The sequence below is a fragment of the Wyeomyia smithii genome, chromosome 1 (assembly GCF_029784165.1).
Source record: "Wyeomyia smithii strain HCP4-BCI-WySm-NY-G18 chromosome 1, ASM2978416v1, whole genome shotgun sequence".
NCBI lineage: Eukaryota > Metazoa > Arthropoda > Insecta > Diptera > Culicidae > Wyeomyia > Wyeomyia smithii.
In genome coordinates, this window is record NC_073694.1 from 171,464,028 (window position 1) to 171,486,603 (window position 22,576).

Below are 22,576 nucleotides of genomic sequence, written 5' to 3' on the forward strand. Positions count from 1 at the left end.
GTTCCATGAGATAACGCTATTTTATATTTGCTTCACCGCATCAAGCAGAAAATAGCGTTTTCACTGGTGACGCATTAACTAGTATCGAGTCTTGTGTCTTTGAAAATTCGAAGTGGTGGTTCTAAGTTGGCCATTCGTGGCTTCAACACCGTTTTACCTTAATTTTATCTCAGCAGCATTACACATCGTGGCACACTAAATCTTCCGGAATTCAGGTGGATAGTAAGATCGCATCCAATGAGATCAACGACAAATTGACAAATTCTCAAAATTCGAAGGAATCTTCAATGTTGCTCGAACCGTTGAACATGTTTCGAATCATTTTTCCCACAAACTTCGTATTGTAGCCGCTCTATGAGAGCCTGCGTTGGAAGCTGAAATGGAATCCCCTCAAAAACACCAGGAACTTACCGATCAGCCTCTTTCAGTGCTCATGCTTTATGGCCATAGAAAGCCACCGAGAGAATAAGTGTTTTTTGGAACGCTAGTTCTGTACGGGTGAATAGGCTGCAAGACCTTAGTTGGTTACGCAAGCCGTAGAAGGCTTTGTGTACGTCCGTTATCCTCCTCTTTATCTCACGGCTAGCTACGGTTAATAAATTCGTCGACTACTTTTAATCATTCCCCATCTATCACCACTACAGCAGCAGCATTTGACGGGCTACCATGCTCTCTTCCAAGCAGCAAAATTTGTTTCGATTATGAACTTTGTGCATCACAGCAACAAATTCTTATGTGAAACTAAAGCAGGTATTAGACGAAGCAAATATTTGCTATTTTTTTCATACAGATTTTATTTTGTGCAAATAAAAATCGTACCAAAAATAGCAAATATTTGCGTCGTCTAATACCTGCTTAAGTTGCAGCTACATCTCAGTTTCTTATACAATGACAAAAGAAGCGCAGGAGGCGGAGCCAATTGAAACATTTTCGTTGTTTCGTCACAAGTTTCAAGAATGAAACAGCAATGCGTATGAACTTATGCGTGGAATTTGATAACAACATGGTAAATGCTGCATGGTCAAATTTCAGCAACGAGAATGTATCGTAGCAGCAACTAGGGTGAAATAGCAACTACATGGCGTTGTAATAAGATTGTAAAATGGCAAATGGTCAGAATGGAAAAAGATTGTCTGTGTAGCGATTTATCCTTGATTTCCAGAAATTTGATGAGGGTTCAATTCCAGTTATCAATTTCTATCCAATTTTCTCGTTTTTATTATTTACGTCGTTTGCTGTAGAAACACTTGCTAGTTTAGGGCTCAGTTTCTAATTTTGCTTCTCTTATCATGCTCAGCATGCTCATGGTCATTTTCAGTTTTTAACTTTGCTTCTTTAATTCATCAGCACCTCAGCGTGTTAATTAAATTCAAAGCAATTTATTTCATTTCGTTCTAAAGACCCACACTGATTGGACAACTTCCAAACCAAGTATCCAAAAGTTACAACGCAGTAAATAACCTCATCTCAAAAACAAATATAAGGCAAACGACCGAACAAAAGTTGCTGTTACATAGCTTGAGAACATGACAGCAACTTTTAGAAGTATTGTTGTGTGTTTGTTTTGTGTATCCCGCAAGCATCACGTTGGCAACTTATATGCTCCTCCCACTAGATCTATTCAGTGAAGGTTAGGTTTTCAAATGCCGTTTACACGTTTTAACAACAAATCCAACCTCGCGAATAACGTTGTTAGTGTGAAGATTTTTGAAGCAGCGATGCAACTTTAGTTGTTGCTTGTATCTTTATAATTTCATCGTAGTAACAAAAAATGTTACTTAAAACCTCGGAATTTCATTAGTGCAACAAATAATCACAATTTTTTTTTGTTATGTTTCAATTGTTCCTTGGGCTACCAGCCACCATGGACTTCATTTTGGTAGAGCTTATGACAAGCCCTATTCTCGCAGCTTCTTTCAGCTTCCCTCACTGTTCTACGGTTAATGCCAATGATGTCGATATCGTGCGCAAAACCTAGGAGCATGTGAGATTTCGTGATGATGGTGAACGCCCGGATGAAAAATAGCCATTTCTCAACACCAAGTTGATTCGACTATCCCCTGTAACTGTGAAGGTAATCTACAACCACCAGCGCGAGGTCCGCCGGTTTTCTCTGGTACTGAAAGGCTGCAAGATATTTAAAACCGCTGAGAGCTGCAGTAAATCATCCTTTGCTGCAGTAATCGGTTATACAATGAAGACTAAATTTCTGCATGCTAGCTCTAATACGTGACTACTGAGAGCTGTTTTCCCAATCGATTGCTGTAAGAATGAAGAAATCCGTTGGAAACTGAATTTATAGCATTTGAAGATGGACAATATGGACATCACGAAGATGCTCTCGATGTTTTCGGTTTTTTAGTGTGCACCCCTTTGTTGCCGTAAGACACAATTCTACGTCAAAATGAAGAAAATTTCCCGCCTTTTTAATCAATACTTAGTGTTCTTTTTTTTTTTCTTCTTATATATAAATGTCAAATTCCGTAAGGCAGTCGATTTTTTTTGAAATTTTTCCTGACCTGTATTCGACTGTGAAACTGCAGATACCTTTTTGAAATCCAAGATGGCGGATGTTGGTACCTGCGAAACAGCCTTATATGGCCAAACGTATAAATTCTGGGACATCTAATTAACATTCAACGGGTAAATTCTGGGACTAGGGCGATGTCCAGAGGCAGGGTATTCCGAATCGAGATGTTCATTTATTTATTTATTCATTTATTTGTCTGTTTATTTATTTTTTACATATTCTGATAGTTGTTTTAATGAGTCGATAGTTAAAAAGAGCTCAGCCTAACAATTTTCTGTTTACATATGTGCGACGGTTCGTAAAAGTTAAAAACTTGTGAAAACTCGAAACATGTACGCGCACAGGCTCGAAGAAACCATTATTATATTTTGTAACATCGAAGACGATCTCAGCATGCGTTCCGATGCGAGAAAATTAATCATATGTCGTTTTCGTTTTCGCGGCGTACTACACTTTTTCCGTGCTATACTTTGCAGCTTCAAATAAAACATTTTCAGTGTCATTGCATTGGTATGCGTAATAATGGGATAGCTGTCAATTCGTTTTGTTTCGGTCATAATCGCATTCGTCATTTTGTCTCGTTTCCATTTCATATGTCCATCTCGCAAATGTGCTGAGAAAAAATTTACCTGACACTTTACCACGTGGGACGAAAACCAAAACAAACCAGTTTTGACCAGTGAATGTGTTGGTAACTTCCTACAGCACACTCTGCTTTTTTCGGGTGTCATCAGTGACAGAAAAAGTGTAGGGAGAGACGGAAAAAGGGTAACACGAAAAATCAAATAAAACATTTTCGGTGTCGAAAGTGTCATTTGAGTGTCATTTGAGTGTAGTACACCGCGAAAACGAAAACGACAATAGATAGCAATTTCGGAGAATCTATTAGCGAATTTCTTCATTCCACTGCGTCAAAGCAAATCTGCAGAAGAATAAAGAAACGACATCGCGATTTACGACGCATGTAAGAAAGAGATGCCAGATAATTGTCTACGAACTAAGCACGTGCGGTGATGGTTTGAAGTTAACAAATTTTACAGTGCGCTTCGGGTCAAAAACGAGCGAGTAAAGAAGGTTTTTGACAGCAGTCAGGTGGGCTCCAGGTCAAAACGAGGTGAGCTGGTGGAATAAAGAAATTCGCTATATTTTACCACCTAAAATATTTGCAACGAGAAATGGCTGTTGTATCTTGCGGCGACGTTCAAGCGTATCGAGTCCAAGCAAACGACAGCCGATTAACTGGATCACGCCAAAGGAAACCTCTCAAAGGAACAAATTATCTCTGCACACGCGCTATTGGTGCTTGGACCCGGTGAAATGTAATACACCACACCACGAAACAGTCAAGTAGAGACTGTAAACGGTAACAACCCAACAAACAATTATTAGCTAAATAAACTCTTGAACAACGTTAATTGTTCAGCTTTAGCTGAATATCTGTCGATATAAACTCTTCCAAGCAAATATTCAACCTTTAACCAGTCGGATTTGGAGAAGTAATACAGCTTGTTTACGTAAAAGTCTTTATTAATCAGCAGAAGAAGTACTTAAAAAATAATTATAGCGCCTTTTTGTAACCTGTATATCGACAGTAAAAAATCTTTTAAGCACTTATTCAATTTTATCAAACCTATTCAAACACCGTTTTTAAGCCTTATTAGCGCTTTTTAAGCCGCATAAATACCTTTAAATGTCAATTATTCAACCATCATCACATTTTTATTAATATAGACAATAGTAAAGCTGAAAGAAAAAAGAATATTTTTGAAACGCTTTTGCGTCAGTATATAATTTTTCTTGCTATATTCTATATTGAGAGGAATATATCCTGGTATGTCGTGTTATTTATTTAGTGGCGCGTTTTTCAAATACAATTTTTGATTTATCACCTAGCCTTTCCTTTTTACCTATTACCTTTCCAAGTCTCGAACTCATAGTCTCAAGATTGTTAGCCGACCGTTTTTCCATTTGTACCATTCTGCAATTTCACTCGGAGGTGAAAAATACTTGTTCACTACCTTCCAGTTTGTCTGTAACCAAAGTATCTATCAAGGCTGTGTAATCACTGAATTACGAATGAATAAGCGCTTACGTATTTGAGCGCCCCTCACCGCAAACGTCAGAAAAAAAAAACAAAAATAATTGATTTGTAATCGATCCACACAGTCGCGGTGTCGTGAGTTCAGTTTTATATTTTATTATAAAATTGGAAAAAAAACGTGATGAAACTTCTGGTAAGTAATTATTGGTTGCTATATAGTGTCAATATATTGCCGTCCTGCGATAAATGTAATCTACTTCATGCTCAATCGCAATATTTTCGATTATTTTTCAGACAATTATTTCTCAATAGTGCAAACTTTTGAAGCTGGAAAATCGGTCCTTTCAATAGTACCCAAAAGATGGGTACAAGGCAAATATTTGAACTGGCCGGATCGAAAAGCGGAACAGCTACTAAAGGATTCTTCAAGTTGTCCGGCAGCGGCATGGAGCAAGTTATTTTGTACTGTAAAACAACAACGAATCGAACTGTTTAACTGAAGCGCAGGAGGAAGCAGCCAATTTGTCCGGTGCCAGAAACAAATCCGTATGCCACCACCAGTTTGCAAGAAATTGAAAGTCTGCCGTCATTTCTTGCGGCCCAGGTATGATCGAATTTATATTTGTATGTTCCTCCATGCCACAAAATGCACATCAATCGGACAGAAAACATTTCCATTTGAGTTCTGTTAGTTTTTCGCTAAAAATGAATACTGTATCTGCTCAATTGTTACTGCAGATGCAAAATGGTTTTTTTTTTTAGCCATCTGCTGTGCTAACCGAGTCTGGAAATGCAAAATTTTCGAAAAATTGGACAACATCAAAAAAGAAATACAAAGCTCTGTGATGGGAGCCATCGAAAACATGATTGTAAAGACAGTAGCAACAATAAAAATCGATTTAGACGCAAAATTAGCTTTTATGCAAAAACTGTCAACACCTGATAAGGCAAACATTGACCTGTTTAATTTTGCTTCTGTCTCGTCCGAGAGTGAACTCAAGGAATTAGATTGTAAACTGGAGGGTGCAGGATATGCGAAAAAGTTTGCACACAGTGGAATAAAGAAATGCACCATAAGTAAGAACTTTCTGAATATACACTTGTGTCGTTTTCGTTTTCGCGGTGTAGCTACACTTTTTCCGTGCTATACTTTGCAGCTTCAAATAAAACATTTTCAGTGTCATTGCATTGGTATGCGTAAAAATGGGATAGCTGTCAATTCGTTTTGTTTTGGTCATTATCGCATTCGTCATTTTGTCTCGTTTCCATTTCATATGTCCATCTCGCAAATGTGCTGAGAAAAAATTTACCTGACACTTTACCACGTGGAACGAAAACCAAAACAAACCAGTTTTGACACATACGTGTGAATGTGTTGGTAACTTCCTACAGTACACTCTGCTTTTTTCGGGTGTCGTCAGGGACAGAAAAAGTGTAGGGAGAGACAGAAAAAGGGTAGTCCGAAAGTCAAATAAAACAATTTCGGTGTCAAGTGTCGTTTGAGTGTAGCTACACCGCGAAAACGAAAACGACATTATTTTTGAAATTTCCGCAGACGTGAGGGATAGTGAGGCGCAATAATTTTTTACGTGTTGTCATTAATTGATGCCGTTAAAAATTAATTTGTATTTGTGGCGTGTCAAATAAATGATAGATGAGAAATGAAAATAAAAGTTTTCAAAACACTTCATCAGGTAGTAGTTAACATATATGTCTTATCTAATGCATGTTCCTCTTCGGGTTAAATTGTGGCTTGTTCAGCATTTGATAACGCTCATTCATGTAAGCCAAACAAGAAGGCTTGAATTTGCAATCTAAATGTTTAAATATGTCTATCGAGGAAAGCTGTGCTATGGTTCCATTATAAGCTAAAAACTAAATTATTACTTGTACAGCATACAATAATGCCAATGCATGTAAGCTGGAGTATAGTGCATTATTACGCAACTTAAACGATTATTCTTTATATTATTCAGCTCGGAAATTTTTCAATTTCTTTCGCTTACAACCCGCAACTAATCAGCTAGTGTGTTTGTTGGTACAGTTGTTCATTTGCTGAATGAAAGTTTGAAAAACTCTCTCTCAGCCACTGAGCCACTATGATGAAAAGCTGCGCTATGGATCCATCGTAGGTTGGATTATAACTTTTACAGCATATGTCGATGCCAATGGATGTAAGCTGAATAAAGGGGTATCATTTAGCAACTTAATTGTTTCTTCTGTATATAAATCAGCTCGAAAATGTTCAGCTGCTTCTGCATTCAACCGGCAATAAATCAGCTTTAGGTAAAGCATTCGATCTTATTATCCAGCCACTGTGTTTGTTGGGAATATTCGATATTACGAATCGTCAATCGTTGCCCATAGGCCAAGAAACGACCTCAGACGCTATTTTGATACACAAAATGGCGTATTCAGGTTTCCGGACAGCAACCTGTTTTCTACCCAATTTCTAACTCTTAAACCGGAATGATATCCAGAGGCCGGAAATAAGCTCCAGACGCAATTTTGCAAACCAAAATGGCTGAATAAGCAGCCATTTTTTTAACTCCGCCTGTGACAGCTCTCTTTAGTTTAGTTGAGCCTGTACGAATTAGCAATACTCAGAGGGAGAGATATGCGAAGAGAATGTTGTGAGCCAAACGAACATGTCAAAATCCGAGCCAAACGAACAAGAAAGGTAACACATTGAAAGGTATTGCAATCAGGTACAATAAAGGATATATTTATTTTTAAACGTTTTTTATGTTTTATTGCTAAACAATGAATTGAGAATGCTCCGAAACTGCTTTAGGGAAAATTCTCCACCTATGCGAATTCGTTACTGTGATCTTTTGGTTTATTCTTGGAAACGCAATTTTGACCAAGACTCTTCCGCATTTTTATTCGTGCCGAAAATTTTACTATGTAAACAAACCCGCGACAACTGTCAAATCCCTTTCTTCTTCTTGTTTTGTGACGTCATCGTGCAATGATCTATAGAGTCTATTCAATAGACTTAAAATATTGAGTACTAACAGTAACCTAAACCAGTAAACTAAGAGTAAGCCTTGTACCTTTAGCCCCAGGACGGTTTTTGTCTTTGCTAATGTGTATGCACGCTTGCTTAAATCAACACAAGCGACATTACTGATGGTTTTTGTCTTTGATAATGAATGTGCACGCTTGCTTATAGTGACACTAGCGGCATTATTGCCCACTAAGCAAAATTCCAATTTTTCTGGTCGATGAAATCGTCACCGAGTAGCACGTCTATTTGTCTGTGTCTTAACAATGGCTTTTACGTAAAATCTAATGGTTATACCCCTAAAGCTAAGGTGTTATGTGACCCGTGCCAATGGTTGTATGGTGGGGCGGGGGAAGGAAGGTTTTGGTCAGCAAATTCTTAGCCGCTTACGGAGCCTGCGGAATACCTGGCGCCCTTACAGTATTCTAGCCTTCTACGTTAAGCTACCGTAACACGAAGAGGACCCACTTCTTTCGTGGTAAACTCTTGGGATCAAAGCTGGATTCTGATATAAACATACAACAAACTTTAAGCCCGGGCCCCAGCAATCCTACTCTGCCGGAACAAGTGGAGGTAACATGCTCCATGGCGTGCAGCTCTACAAGGCCGCACGTAACTTAACAGGCAGAACCGAAAAGATGGAACTGGAAGAGGACTTCAACCTCGACAGCGAATCGCTGGATGGAGGTCTTTCGGTTTCATCACTAATCCTAGCCTAGCGGGAAAGAGGAGAGTCCGACGACCTGTCTTCCCGATCAGGTGACGCAGCCGAATAACAAAGGGAAACTTGAGTCATCTCGTGCTCCTGTCAAACGATTCTCCCAATCGCAACGACGGCGCCTGAAGAGACTGCGAAGCCAAGGCCACTCACGCGAGGATGTCGCAAGCTTATTACGTCAACCAGTCGACCAGACTGACCGCTCAGGTCAGGTCGCAAACAAGTGACAACGGTCACCTGAGACACGTCACTAAACACGAGCGCTAAGGGCCTTTTGTTCCCAATACAGAGTTCATCCAACGGGATTCGGTTTCCATTGCGGTGGGAGTCCCAACGACTAACGGCACCCAAAGGATAGTCGTTGCCTCCGCCTACTTCCCGGTGGACGTGAACGACATACCGCCATCCGAAGCCACAGCGCTTGTGCGGTACTGTTAGAGCATCAACAAGCCACTCAACGTTGGCTGCGATGCCAACGTGCACCACACAGTCTAGGGCAGCTCGGATGTCAACACACGAGGTAAGTACCTGCTCGAATACCTTACTTCTAACAATGTTAATGTATGCAATGTGGGGAACGAGCCAACATTCAGTAATGCTCACTCTATGTCAAAAACTGACATGTCTCTAATGAACCCACTTTATCAGATCATAGACACACCAGATTTAACGTCGAGGCTACCCCTCTGAGGAGAGAACACTTCAGGAATTCCAAGAAAACCAACTGTAACTGTTTTAAGAAACATTTGGTTAACTTGAGAATATCCAGTCACAAAAGTATTCGAACTCCAGCTGAGCTGAACATCGCAGCAAGTGACCTACAGTACAGGATCACGGAAGCGTCAAACTGTCCATTGATGAAACCCACAGTGGAACGAAACTATCCGCATCCTTCGTCGGGACGCAAGACGCTTGTTCAACAGGGCTAAAATCACGTCTAACCGGGAGGCCTATAGAGCATCTCTCACAAAATATAACGCAGAGCTACGCAAAGCCAAGAGGATATCCATAGTTCGATTCTGTGAAGACATTCAAACTCTGCTTGAGGCAACGCGGCTGCAAAAAGCAATATTCAAAGATCAAAACAATGGTCTTGGGCAATTGAAGAAAAAGGTTGGAAGTATGACTGTCACAGCCAGAGAAACACTGGATTTTCTTGTGGACATTCTTTTTCCTGGCTCGACAGTGACCTCCGAGTCGACCGCTGAAGAGCTACAGAGCCTCGAGTCCAGACGCAAGGCTCGCTCGTCGACTGTTCGCGGAGACTTCTACCAACAGGGCACTGAGTTTTTTTTTAGCCTATGAAGTCTCCGGGATGGCATTCTACCAATTTTTCTGCAGAAGTCGGATGAAATCATTATGTTCGGACTCATCAGCTGAGGTAGCGTTAAGGTGGTACTTATACCAAAGCCAGCTAAAAAAGACAAAAGATTGCCCAAAGCCTTCAGACCTATAAGTCTGACTTCAACTCTTTTCAAGTTGATGGGAAAAATCACGGATAACTATATCTGCAGCGAGTTTCTGAAGGAGTTACCCTTGCATAAGCATCAATATGCTCATCAACAAGGCCCGTTCACTGAAACCGCTTTGCATTGCCTAGTGACGAAAAGTCACTGTATATTGTCGAGAAGTCACTGAAATCTTGAGAAACATGGGCAGCGCTTTGCTTGATATTGAGACAGCTTTCAATAACACGTCCTTTGCATCAATTTACACGGCACTGCAAAATAAGGTAGTCGACAATACTACAATGAACTGGAACCAAGCAACGCTTTCGAGCAGGAAGATCACAGCTGCTTTGGGGGAAACGTCCGTCACAGTAGAGGCAGTGAAAAGGTGTCCTCAGGGAGGAGTTCTCTCTTCACTGCTATGGTCACTGGGGATAGACGTTCTCCTAACCAAGCTATCGCGGGGAACTCAGGGAACTTTCCCGCCTCAACAAAGTCATTGCGAAATCGTAGAAAATGAACATGCCGTGCCGACAGCATAGTAAAACAAGGGTCTTGAGATATACCAATTATTACTGGAGTAATGGCCGTTTCCCCGAAACGCTATTTTTTTGCAGAGGCTTGCGGTGATCCTGATAGAGACTCAGCGGGTCAACCGAAATAAAAAAAACTCATATTATTTCATTAGTTTAGAAGTGTGCCGGGTCCTTGAACGATCGCTTTTATGAGTATTTTATTTTCAGTGCAAATGGGAACATTTTTTTTTTCAAAAAATGCACGTTTTGAGCGCTAAAAATTGCATTAAAAATTTTTTGCGGCAAAATGTAACTGTATGTTTCGAAAAGCGATCGTTCAAGGACCGGCGAATTTAATAACGAAAATTTAAAAAAAAAGATGAAGGAAATCGGTTCAAGTTTAGCTTATGCGGCCGTGGCGAGATGCGCTGCAAATCGCTCTAACTTTCTTCCTATTGCTCAGATCTTTATGAAAATTTGTGAAGATGTTCTCAAGATGTTGTATTTGAAGATAACCCCTTGAAGGCGAACTGAGTACATGGGAAAAGCTAGAAATAGCATCTTTTTGACAACATGCGCAGGGTTGCAGATAAGCTAAACAGTTCATCTACCCTAACCTTGAGGTAAAAGGCTACTCAATTTAACTCGTAGTAAACTACGCATTATCGCGGGACTCCTTACTGGGAACTGTCCTGCTCTTTATCATTCAAAATTAATCGGCAAAGACCCAACCGACAATTGTCGCTTTTGCGACGCTGAGCCTGAGAGTTCAGCGCATCTGCTTTGCTTTTGCGGGGCTCTTGCTTCGCCGAGGTTCAACTTCTTCTGAAGTTACCTCTTAACTCCATACCAGATATGTAGAACCAATCACAAAAAGGGTCACTGGTTTCATCAACCATGTAGTTTCCAATTGGGGCACAGGCTTACAACCAACTAGCTGAACTCCATCAATGAGTTCGAGCATCTTGTATTCTGTGTAAAGCAATCGGGGCCAGCCACAAAAGACAAACATTCCTGTCGCAGTGGTGCTTTTGCCCAGTGCCCTTCAGGCATACAAAAAAGCAGCATTTGCCACAAGGTACGACGGGTAAGCAGTGGTGGGCACCATTCCGCTGTTTTGCTAATCGCTAATTAGCAACGCTAATATTCAGTTAACGATTTAGCGATTTCGTTGAATTCTGAGCTGTTTAGCGGACTGTTAGCGTCGCTAAAAGTTGGGTTTTCGTTTCGAATTCCCTAATTTTGTAGAGGAGCGACAAAAAAAACTATTTTAAAAAACTGTGAGTCGCTGATGGCGTACATAAACTGCTTCCAATAATGAACATACTTTGCTGCAAAAGTAACTTCTAAAACATATGTTTACGACACAAGTGCAAGCCAGTATTCTTGAGAACAAGCTCAAGATGATCTAGATAAAATTTTTGGAACGCCAAAAATTGCTGCATATTGCAATGCGCTAGAAACTACGGCAACTTCGGTCCTACTTTTTCGATTCAGATAATATTTGAGTTTTAGAAAACATTTCTAAAAGCATTTATAAGCAGAATCACTTTTGTTGCTCACAAAATCCAAATGTTGCTTCACACAATCCTTAAGTATGACTGTTTTGTAAATGTTTTAACCTCTAATTGTTAATAGCACTCGAAGGTAGTTATTTTCGTTTGTTTTTATGAGCGATAAACATATCCATATGACAATCTACTTAATAATTAGCAGGCTTCTTCCGTTCTCTTGATTTTTGCCCAAATTTCCTTTTCTACCTGCCAAACCCCTTGGAGAACTAGACTTTCTCTCACACAGAGTGAGTAATTATCCACATTTAGCCGTAGAGTATTTCAGTCGCAGAGTTCTTTTTCACTCTTTATCATCACGTGTTAGGGATAAACATTTGCTCTCTCAGTTTAAAAGGGAGTAGTTTTCGTTAGCTTCTCCTTTACTAGAAGAGAAGTTGGCCAAATATCAAAACATTTAGGTTCACATTGAAGCCACATCCCAATCGTTTTTCGAATTTAATACTATAGGAAGATTCACAACTCACCATGGGTGCGTATTCTGCAGAAAGTTCGATTTTATACTGTTCTTGCCGCACCTCAGAGCGATGAGAACGGTAACGCAATGCTCAGTTGGTCGCCGAGCAATTTATTTCATTTTTCTTGCGTGCGCGGATGCTCTGTCAAATTAGGAGCATTTTTTCGTCAGAGAAACTATTACTCTGCGCTCTCTCTACAGCAGATGGTGTGATGCACATTGGATGTAAGCTCGCAGTTGTTAAGAGGGAAGAAAACTCTTTCTCCTTAAGATGAAGATGAGCAAAACAAAGCCTGATAATAAGTTAGCGATAAGCGAAAGTTTCGCTAATATGGGTTTAGCGTTTAGCGTCTAGCGATTATCGAGCTAAATTTTACTGTGAGCGGATTAGCGATTAGCGTCGCTAAATTTTCAGTTAGCGGTGCCCACCATTGCGGGTAAGCTGAACTCGTACACAATATATATTGCAAATGTGTTCTTCGATTCAACACTTTGCTTGCAAATATTCTCACTCGCGTGCAAGTTCGTCATAGAAACGTTACTGATTGTTTTCAATCCCTGATTGCTCCGCGAAATTCGTTTCAAGTTCACTAACATTCAATAGAACCATGAATATTGATGGTTTGAAAGATAATCGCCATTAGACACGATTTTTAATAGGGATGGTTTACTGAGATCATATATTTTTTACAAATAAATATAACAGTTACTACTGATCGTTATGCGATGCAATTTCTTTCATGGTTACGAACATTGCATCAACTCGTTGCCAGATTTCACCCTAAAGTAAGTATGTTATCGGTCCTGTAAGAGTAAAGGTCAATTTTGGTTTGAGTGAGGATCAACAGCCGTAAACAACAGGAGGAATATTCTCTTTATATTTGTTGGAAGTCTAAGAATCCATCTTAACAAAAACACACACCTAGAACCAGGGATCGGGTGCTACTCATTTTTTTGCGTGCAAAGCACACGTCGTTGGAGGACTGTACATTAATTTCTAAAGAGACGAGTAAGAGCAGTTCGGATTGCTCTGTACATTCGTTTCCAAAGAGACGAGTAAGTGCAGTTCGCATGTCACAACACACTTTATCCGTCTTTTGCCGGTGTCGCGATCTTTCATCGCTTCGCACTTCGGTCCAACCCTTTCAATGCGTTACGCAGCGGTCAAAGTGACACAGTCCTGTGCGTTGTCAACGCGAACTAAACGTCATATACGTCCAACGTCAAAAAAAGAGAAAGATTGTAGACTTAAAACGGAAACATGTTCGATAATCCTCTGTTACATCAGGCGAGATAAAAAACTTCAAGTTTTGCTATAAATAAATAATTAGTTAACCCTAAAACTTACACCTAATAGTTAGACTATCTAAAACTCAGAAAACTATTAGTACGGTGCGGAAAAGTAGTACGAAATAGTACAGAAAGTTAGAAGACACATAGTACGTAAAAAATATAGGTTAGTAACATGCAATATTTAAAGAAAACTTATGCTATCACAGTAAACTAAAATCATAGGTTCTCTGGACATCTAACAACAAAAAAATAAGTCCTACACGTGATACGCATAGTCCCCACTACATTAAACTAAAAGACACTAAACGTAAGTTTTTGTTCATACTATATATACCATTATAAACCATATAAAATCAAACTATATAAACTACATGCAATCAAACTATAGATATATATAAAATCCATGCAACTACCATTTGTACAAATACTTATATGTGTCATATATATATATTTCATTGGTAGGATTTTTTAACAAATGCACGTACGGAGCTATGTAGTTCAAATACATTTACGTTATCAAATCGGAAGACTGTCTTTTTTTTAGTTGCGTTTGCAACAGCCGGAGAGTCTCTTACACTCAGGGATCGGGTGCTACTCATTTTTTGCGAGTAAAATACACGATGTTGGGAGACTGCACATCAATTTCCATAGAGACGAGTAAGAGCAATTCGGAAAAACACCGTGATTGCGGGTTATTCCGTGCAACACATTTTTTCCCGCACTCAGCTTAAAAACCTGTTTTCCACAGTAAATTTTGCAACAGCGTACCCAATTTCTATACTATTATAGCAGGCTATGCTATGCACATGATAAAGCACACAAATTAATTGTGTTTTAGTGAAATTTACTGTTGAAAAATAGTTTTTTTAAGATGAGTGCGCGGAAAAATGTGCTGCGCGAAGTTACCCGCAGTCACGGTAGTTTCTACCTTAGAAAATCTCTCGGTCTTTGTGCGTTTCTTTGTTGAGAAGGTGTTTGACAGGAGACTATAAACGTCAAAATTTCGCCTACTAAGGCTGATACAAATTTTGAATTCTTTTTATGTCCAAGGTTATCAAAATTAGCAAAGGGGGTGGCAAAAAATAAATAACACCGAGACGAAAAAAATAAATTTCTTTGATCAAAGTTTGTATGCAAGTTATGACGTTTGTAACTTGCACTCAACTAAATGTTGAAAAATAACACTTTATTATTATTCTTATTTATTTCGCTTGCCTCTTGACGACACTCTCGCTAACACTGGACTTGTTTGTTGCTAAATTAAGCATTTATGCTGTCGGAAAACCAATAAAATGAACAAAACGGTTTGTGCTTTTTTTTCTTCCCCTTCCAATATTCAAGATTTTTGAAGGGGGGGGGGGGTGACATAAAATGAGGCCTAATCATGAATTCCTCACGGTGCCAATATTTCATTTCAAATGCTTACGAAAACCATCTTATTCATTGAAAGCGCACATTGTACCGAAAACAAACGTTGAGTTCTTGATTTTTCAGATAAAAGGATATTTATTCGAGAATAAGTCTACTGACAATTATGGGACATTTACTCTATTTCAGTTGTTTTAGGGCAAACCAACCAAAAAGTGGGTGCCAGAATCGCTGGTACCAGAATCAATGAGTGGTAGATGAAAAATGTATGTAGTTTGACAGCCACAAAAGCTCCTTGGTGTTTGATCACAGCCAGTGATGCCATATCTTCAGATTTATCGGAAGCAAAAGGTGTGATCCGCATCCTCATAAAAACCATAAAATTTTTTTGAACCTGTATTTAAAAAAAACATCAGTATGATCACATGCATGATGTCTGCGTGAAAATGTCGAAAAAACGTACCTGGGTGCAAGATAACTGAATATATGAAGCGATGGTGAGAGCTTTGTCATTTCTGTAGTGTATTATCCCTGTATGCGAAACTGACACGCGATTCAATGATTTCTTTATTGTAAACCCATTTAAAACACAAATTAAAACACATAAAACATAAACACATAAGGTTTCACTTATTTTTAGGATCCAGTTTTTCGAGTTTCATTTTCAGCATTCCCAAAGATTATTTAAAAATGTTAGTGGCTACCCTGATTATGCCTGCGCTGTGTGAAAATTTTGTCCGTTTGCGTCTTTCTGCTAGCTCCGTACACAGATTTTAATGCAACCTTTATAGCAAGTTTCGAACGCTTTCATGGCACATAATTACACAGAGACATCTCCGGCAAGAGACGGATAAAGTGTGCTGTGACATGCGAACTGCACTTACTCCTCTCTTTGAAAACGAATGTACAGTGCAATCCGAACTGTTCTTACTCGTCTCTTTAGAAATTAGTGTGCAGTCTCCCAACGGCGTGTGCTTTGCTCGCAAAAAACGAGTAGCACCCGATCTCTGACCCTCAGATAGAAAATCTCTCTCTACTTCGTCTCTTACTCCTTCCAAATATTGGAGACATGCACAAGAATCTGCGAGAGGCACGAAGATTTTTTGCACAGCTCTGAGTAGTAAGACGATCCCTGCCTAGAACACCACACCCGGTTATGATAAGATGGTAAACCGTGAATCAACTTTACAGTTGGGACAAAGTTTTCGACAAGATTTAGATTCTAATAATCTGATTTTCTCAGCAGCCAGAGTTTGTTGACACTACGAACAAAAAACTTTCCCCGAATTGCGCAGGCTGCACCATCAGTAATTCACCGCTCATAAATCGTGTATCAGAGTAATCGGGGGCTCCTAGTTAACTCAAACCCAAGTGTTTTTCAGTTTGAAATCTTACTTGGAGCGACATAACATTTAAAAAAAATTGATTTACAATAAGAAAAATACAATCCCGGTTAATAAATTGTACAACTTCGGATACGCTGAGAATAAGTAAACCAAAGGTAATGCGACACACTATATTAGTAACAAACTTATTCAAACTTCGGTGCTATATGACTAAAGGGCTGAAATTCAACAAAACAAATAACGTTCACACAAATAAATAATCCAATAAATAACCTACGTCTACAACAAGCATCAAACACTTCAACAAGTTTCATTCGGATTCTTCACACAACCTCAATTCACTGGCGCGCTGTGTTCTCCCCCGTGTTCTATCCCACCACCATCGGGCGCCACTGAGGACCCCTTCATTAGGACCAGCCACCGTCCCGACTATCCGCGTGGTACGGATACGGCCACTCGCTATTATACGGCTCATATCGCCTCTCCGGCAAATCTTTCACGTACACCTCCTCCTTTCTCTTGTGGGTGAAATTTTTGAACGCTCCCAACAGCAAAAGGAAGATAGCCAATTTCCCTGCCAAGAAAGATTTTACCAGGAACAACTTCACCGTCGTTAGCATGAATGGGATGATCGCCGACTGAATTAGAAAGGGGAGCACAAATAACGGCGCTGCGTACTTCCAAATCTTTTTGGCTCCACCACCGAAGCCGCTACCACGACCTGCGGAAAATTCACACTCTATATAGTATTATCTACGTTCGATTAGTTCCATAAGCTTACCGGTGAAAATTTCCTTAATAACTTTTCCGTTTAACTTCACATTGACAATATTATTTGGTTCATCAAAAGTCATGTTGAGCACTGGAGGGAAGTTATACTTCTTGGTTTCCTCCTCTTTCTGGTCATCTGTTTGCTGGGGCTTCTGGGATGGTTTTTCCTTTTCGGCCATGTCATGAACTTCTTCCAGAATGTTTTCTATCATTTCGTAACCTTCCGCATAACCTTCCATTTCAGCGCGATTGTCTTTCGTTGCCTTCTTGGCCGGATTATCTAGCAGTCTCAAATCTTCATCATATTCATCGGTTTCATCAGCAGAAACATCATCGATCTGAATATCTGGCTCTAAGTCTTCCATAAACGGAGCTACTTTAGCACTTTCTCGTACGGAACTGCTATACACGGAAGAAGTTTTGTTCGCCACATATGTACTACGCAGTCTACTTCTCGTTGTCTGACTACTAGCAGCTGTACTGCTACTAGCTGCTTCAGTGGGCAACGTTTTCAACTCAACACCTTCTGTTGTCATCTGCACTTGACTGTCATCATGCCCCTGTTCCTGCTGGGGGGCTTCCGGCTCCAATCGTGCCGATTTATCAGACCTCAGTATGCTCAGATCCGGTCCGAGGCTAGCAGCGTTATTCTCGTTGTCACTTTTTACTTTCCACGATTTTTTCAGCTCACTACGTACACAAATCAATCCGTTCAGCAACAGTAGAACTCCACTGAGCCACAAAATGTGGCTCGGTGCCATCCGTGCCGCCATATCGCGCGCGCGCTCTCCTAAAGAAGGTGTTCGTAACCGCAACCGGAACAACGTCCTGCTCCTACACGTACCTAAACTGGGTGCGAACCGTTCGACCGTTAACGACGGACTACGAGACTGTCCAGACTTACTTTTGCGGCCAACCTGCAGTCGTCTGCTGAGCAAGGCGAGGAATGAAAAGAACCGTTGCACGGCTGACGATTATATTTTACTAAAACTTGCAGTTTGCAGTTGTGCACTTGCTGCTCCCCATTTGTGCAGACTTTAGCTGCTGCTGTATGGGGTTTCAGTGTCAGCCCGGCCGCAGCTGATTCAAAAGTATTTTTTTGACGTTGGACTAACGTCTATATCGAAGTTAGGCACCTGAATTTGAAAATCTAGTAATTCAACCGGGGAAAACCAGAGAAAAGTGGTCAGATTTTGAGCGCTTATATATCAGTCATTTCTTTTCAGAATTTCGAGGTTTTGGCATCAACCGATCAGAAATTCTTTTACGGTTGAATTTATGTAACAAAAATAACCTATTGTTCGAGATACACTATTGAAAAATTGATAAATCACATCGATTGTCTAAATCATACCGAGCAACCAATCACCACCTCTCTTCACAAGCACAGTCGACACTAACGGATACAACCGATCTGACTTTGTAAACAGTCTCACAGCTTTCAACCAATAACGAGCTCGCTTTCGGTAGCTGCAACAGGTGTTTCAACACCGTTTTAAAATGCTTCTTTTATCATTACCACTGAACAGATTCTAAACACCAATGGCTTGATTGATAGGGGAAATATTGCGCAAGATTGTCATATAATAATTTAAATATGTTTTCGATACTAAACTAGTTAAAAGTTGTGTTAAAAGTCGTGCACATCCAACCAATCACAAGCTTGCTTCTTGTTTGCTCGCGGATGGATTTTTGCTTTGGGCTATATAATAGCCTGTGTCGTCTCATAGCAGTCATTGTATAATCAGCAGCGGTGGCTGATTCCAGCGGCCAAACTGAGCTGCAGCAGAACCAGAGCGGTGGTATCAGGCAGCAGCGGCGGAGGTAGTGGGAAGCTGCATTTCTTCATTCAGTTCGGTGCTCCTTCGATCTGAGTTGGACCCCACCAGCGGTAATCCAATTCAGATATCGTTGGGTGAAAACGTTGGGTGTGTGTGCAGTGTGCACATATAGCGTATGTGCATCTGTATTGTATGACATTTGCGATGATAGGGATGGCGCTGTTGCGTGTGTATGGCTAGCTATAGCGTGTGTAAGACACTAGCATGTGAAGCATATTATGGCTATTGCGTGTATATCTTCAGCGTGTGTACGGATAGTTATAGCTTGTGTGTGGATAGCTGCTGCGTGTGTAATGATTAGTTATAGCGTATGTATGGATAGTACTAGCACATGGTTGGATAGCTTATGCGTGTGTATAGATAGTTGTATCGGATGTATGGAAAGGAATAGCGTGTGTATGGATAGCTATAGCTACAGCGTGTGTATGAATAGTTTTAACGCGTGTTTAGATAGTTATAGCATGTGTGTGAATAACTATAGCGGGTGTTTATCGAAGATTATTATGTCATTGAAAATATTAAAACGTCTTAACGAACACAGTTGTGAATTTGATTTTACAGCAGCGATTTTAACTTCTTCAGTCAGTCTTTATTCATCGAGGAAAAATTACTACCTATGAATGATCAACACTTATTTACTAGAAATTTGATTTAGATCAAAACGGGTTCTTTTGAGTATCATAAGTTATTGGTAAAAAGAGTTGCAAGTTTTCTCAATGAGCATTCATTAAATTTTCGTTTTTGTTTCTCGGTGCGCGGTTTTGATTTTGTTTCTCGCACACAGAGAAAGAAACAAACTTGTCGCTATCGTGAAAAATAACAAAACAATTAGAAATGCTCTAAATCACAACTGAAGAAGTTAAGATATTTTCCTGTCACTCGCCCAAACCTTGATAACACCTACCGAAAAACGTGTGATTGAGCTCTTGCTATATTGAGTTATTGAACCAAACGTTTTTTTTTTTTTTTTTCAAATATATGAAGTTATATGCTGGGCTGGAACTAATCTAGCATGAGTTTTATCGATTAAATGTCAAACAATTTTCAAATTTAAAATTTTCGGTTGAATCGTTCTGGGCTCCAATTTCAGATAGTTTCGTAAAGTTTGCTTTTTGCTTGGATAGGAAAATTTTACCAATTCGCTCAATTAAAAGATTGTCTTGGTAGTGCAGCAAACAAAGGGTTGATTCGAATATGTATGAAATGACAGCGATTAAATAAAAGATATCCATTCTTTTAGTATATATTATTATTTATAACGTTTTAACGTCTCAGCATCCAGAAATGCACTGTAAGATAAAATTGCAGCAAATACTAGAGTTGCAATTCTCTCTATTATTTGTTTTAATGGAATATAAGAATACCGTAGTCCAACGTCATGCGGTCGTGTCTTGAATACCACCCTCCTACTTTTTTATTTCGACGCAAGCAACGCGATCTGGCGGACCCCCGGGAGGGGAATGCACATGCAACGCACCGATGCAGCTGCAGTTGCGGTTACGATTGCAATCATCGGCTTATCACTATTCGCTACTGGTAACTATGTGGCTGGGAAAGTCTTGAAGTTCTCGTGATGCTGGAAATTTATTGTTATTATTGAAAATTCAAAAGTAAGCCCGAAATTTTCTAGAAATTAGGTAAAATAGGAGAATTATATAATACAGACCTCGTTCGATTTTGGCACGTTTCGTTTTTGGCACAGCTCAATTTTGGCAAGATAAAAATTTTGGACGTGTTGCCACCAGCAACCATCCAAGCGTTGAACTGACAACATTGTTCGAATTGGCTATATAATTGGCTATTGGATTTTGTCCTTAGTAAGGTAGGCATCATGAAAACATTAAATTTGGACGTGTTGCAAAAATTGAACAGGGCCTGTATAAACAGTATGGAAAAAGAGCCGATAGACAAAAAAACAGAATCAAAGAACAAGAAAGAAAATAATAAGTTGAAAAGGAACATGATAAAAAGAATAAATAAGACTTAAATAAGAAAAAAATGATAGTATACCGAACGAGAGAGTAAAATAAACAAAGAGTGGAAAGTAAAATATTATAATAAATAGTCATATTTTTATAAACCTATCCCCGCGGAGAGAAATCAGTTTTCACATGGAAAAATGACATTCAAACTCTTGTTACTCAGCAACCGCATGCATAATTGGTACAAACTATATTGCATGTTGAAGATCGTTATGTACAAGGTACAAAAAATTTGAGAAGAAAAATAATCAAAGAATGAAAAGTAATATAAAGGTCAACCAATAATAAATATCAGTGTATATAAAAATCGTAAAATGTAAAATGAAATGAATGACAAGACTAAAAATAATAAAGACTAAAATCAGTAAAAATTAAAATGTTGAGATTCAAATACTGCGTGGTAGACAACGAACAACTACAAATGACGAAAAGGGCATAAACCTTTTAAAGTAATAAAGCAATATAATAAACCAAGCAAAATAAAAGAGTGAAGTAAAAACAAGAAAATGAACAAACACGTGCGAATATCATGCAATTTTCCAAAATGAAAATGTCTAGAAACGAAAAATCAATGTGAACCAAGAGACAATAATTGAGATGGAATGTGAAATGCAATAGCTGTGAAAGGCATAACAAACAAGGCATATCAAGCACAGCATGAAAAACAATAAAATCAAGATAAACATGACTTAAGTAAGGCAGAAAAGCATACAAAATAAGTAAGTTGATAGATTGCATTGCAGAAAAATCAAAAACAGTTATCGTTTTAAAAGTAAAATCATAAAAAGAGTATAAAGGGGTAGTTTGGAATTGAGAAAGTCTTACGCATAAATAGTACATGTTATTACATACACATACATTTAAATACAAACTAGAGTAAGTACAAAAACCAGTAAATATACGATAGGTAATTGAATAAAGATGGGAAAAGGGAAAACTCGAATAACATTTTGTAAAATGGTAATAAGAAGAAAAGGAAAAAATAGAAGAAAACAGCAGAGAGTGGAAAATAAAATAAATATAAAACAAGCAAAGAGGAAAAAGAGGAAATGTATTGACAGAGAAATAAAGAGAAAAAAGAACAGAGAAAAATATAAAAAAAGAAAAGTGAAAACAAAAAAGTACCGAGAAAAAAAATTAACATAGAAAAGTGAAGAGAGCAGAGCAAATTGAAAATAACCAAAGAAAACAGAGTTAGAAAAGAGTAAAGAGAAAAAAAAGGGAAATGTAGAGAAAAGAATGTGAAAAGGATATAAGTACATATAAAAAGTAAAAGAAAAAAGTGCAGAACAAAAAGTAAAGAGGACATAATAGAAAAGAAAAAATTGAGATGAAAAAAAAGAGATAGCAAAGTAAAGGCAAAAATAGAGAGGAAAAACTAAAGAGAAAAAAGTACCAAGAAAAAAGGAAACAGAGAATGGTGAAGTGAAATAAGTAAAGAGAAAAAAAATAAAGAGAGAAAATACTGAAGACAAAAAGTAAAGAAGAAAAAGTAAAGAAAAAAATACAGGAGAAACAATAGCGAGAAAAATGAAGAGAAAAACTAAGCGGGAAAAAAGTAAAGATAGCAGAGTAAAGAGAAAAAAAATAGAAAAAACAAGTAAAACGAAGAGTACAAAGAAAAAAGTAGATAGAAAACTGTAAAGAAGAAAAACTAAAGAAAAAAGTAAGCATAGAACAAGTAGAGA

The 22,576-nt window shown here is 38.8% G+C and overlaps 1 protein-coding gene across 1 annotated transcript; it reads right to left on the reverse strand.

The window, feature by feature from the left end:
* Positions 1-16,450: 16,450 nt before the first annotated feature.
* Positions 16,451-18,124, reverse strand: LOC129718876 (uncharacterized). The gene is made up of 2 exons (XM_055670067.1): positions 17,076-18,124; positions 16,451-17,015 (listed from the first exon to the last, which is right to left on the reverse strand). Exons 1-2 carry the CDS (start codon positions 17,836-17,838, stop codon positions 16,702-16,704), a joined length of 1,077 nt encoding a protein of 358 aa, XP_055526042.1. The 5' UTR covers positions 17,839-18,124; the 3' UTR covers positions 16,451-16,701.
* Between the last annotated feature and the right edge of the window lie 4,452 nt (positions 18,125-22,576).

Excerpts from the sequence above, each read along its gene's own strand:
- LOC129718876 (XM_055670067.1), bottom strand. The coding sequence starts at position 17,838 with ATGGCGGCACGGATGGCACCGAGCCACATTTTGTGGCTCAGTGGAGTT. Across the intron at positions 17,016-17,075 it reads TATTAAGGAAATTTTCACCG|GTCGTGGTAGCGGCTTCGGT; the intron begins GTAAGCTTATGG and ends AATTTTCCGCAG.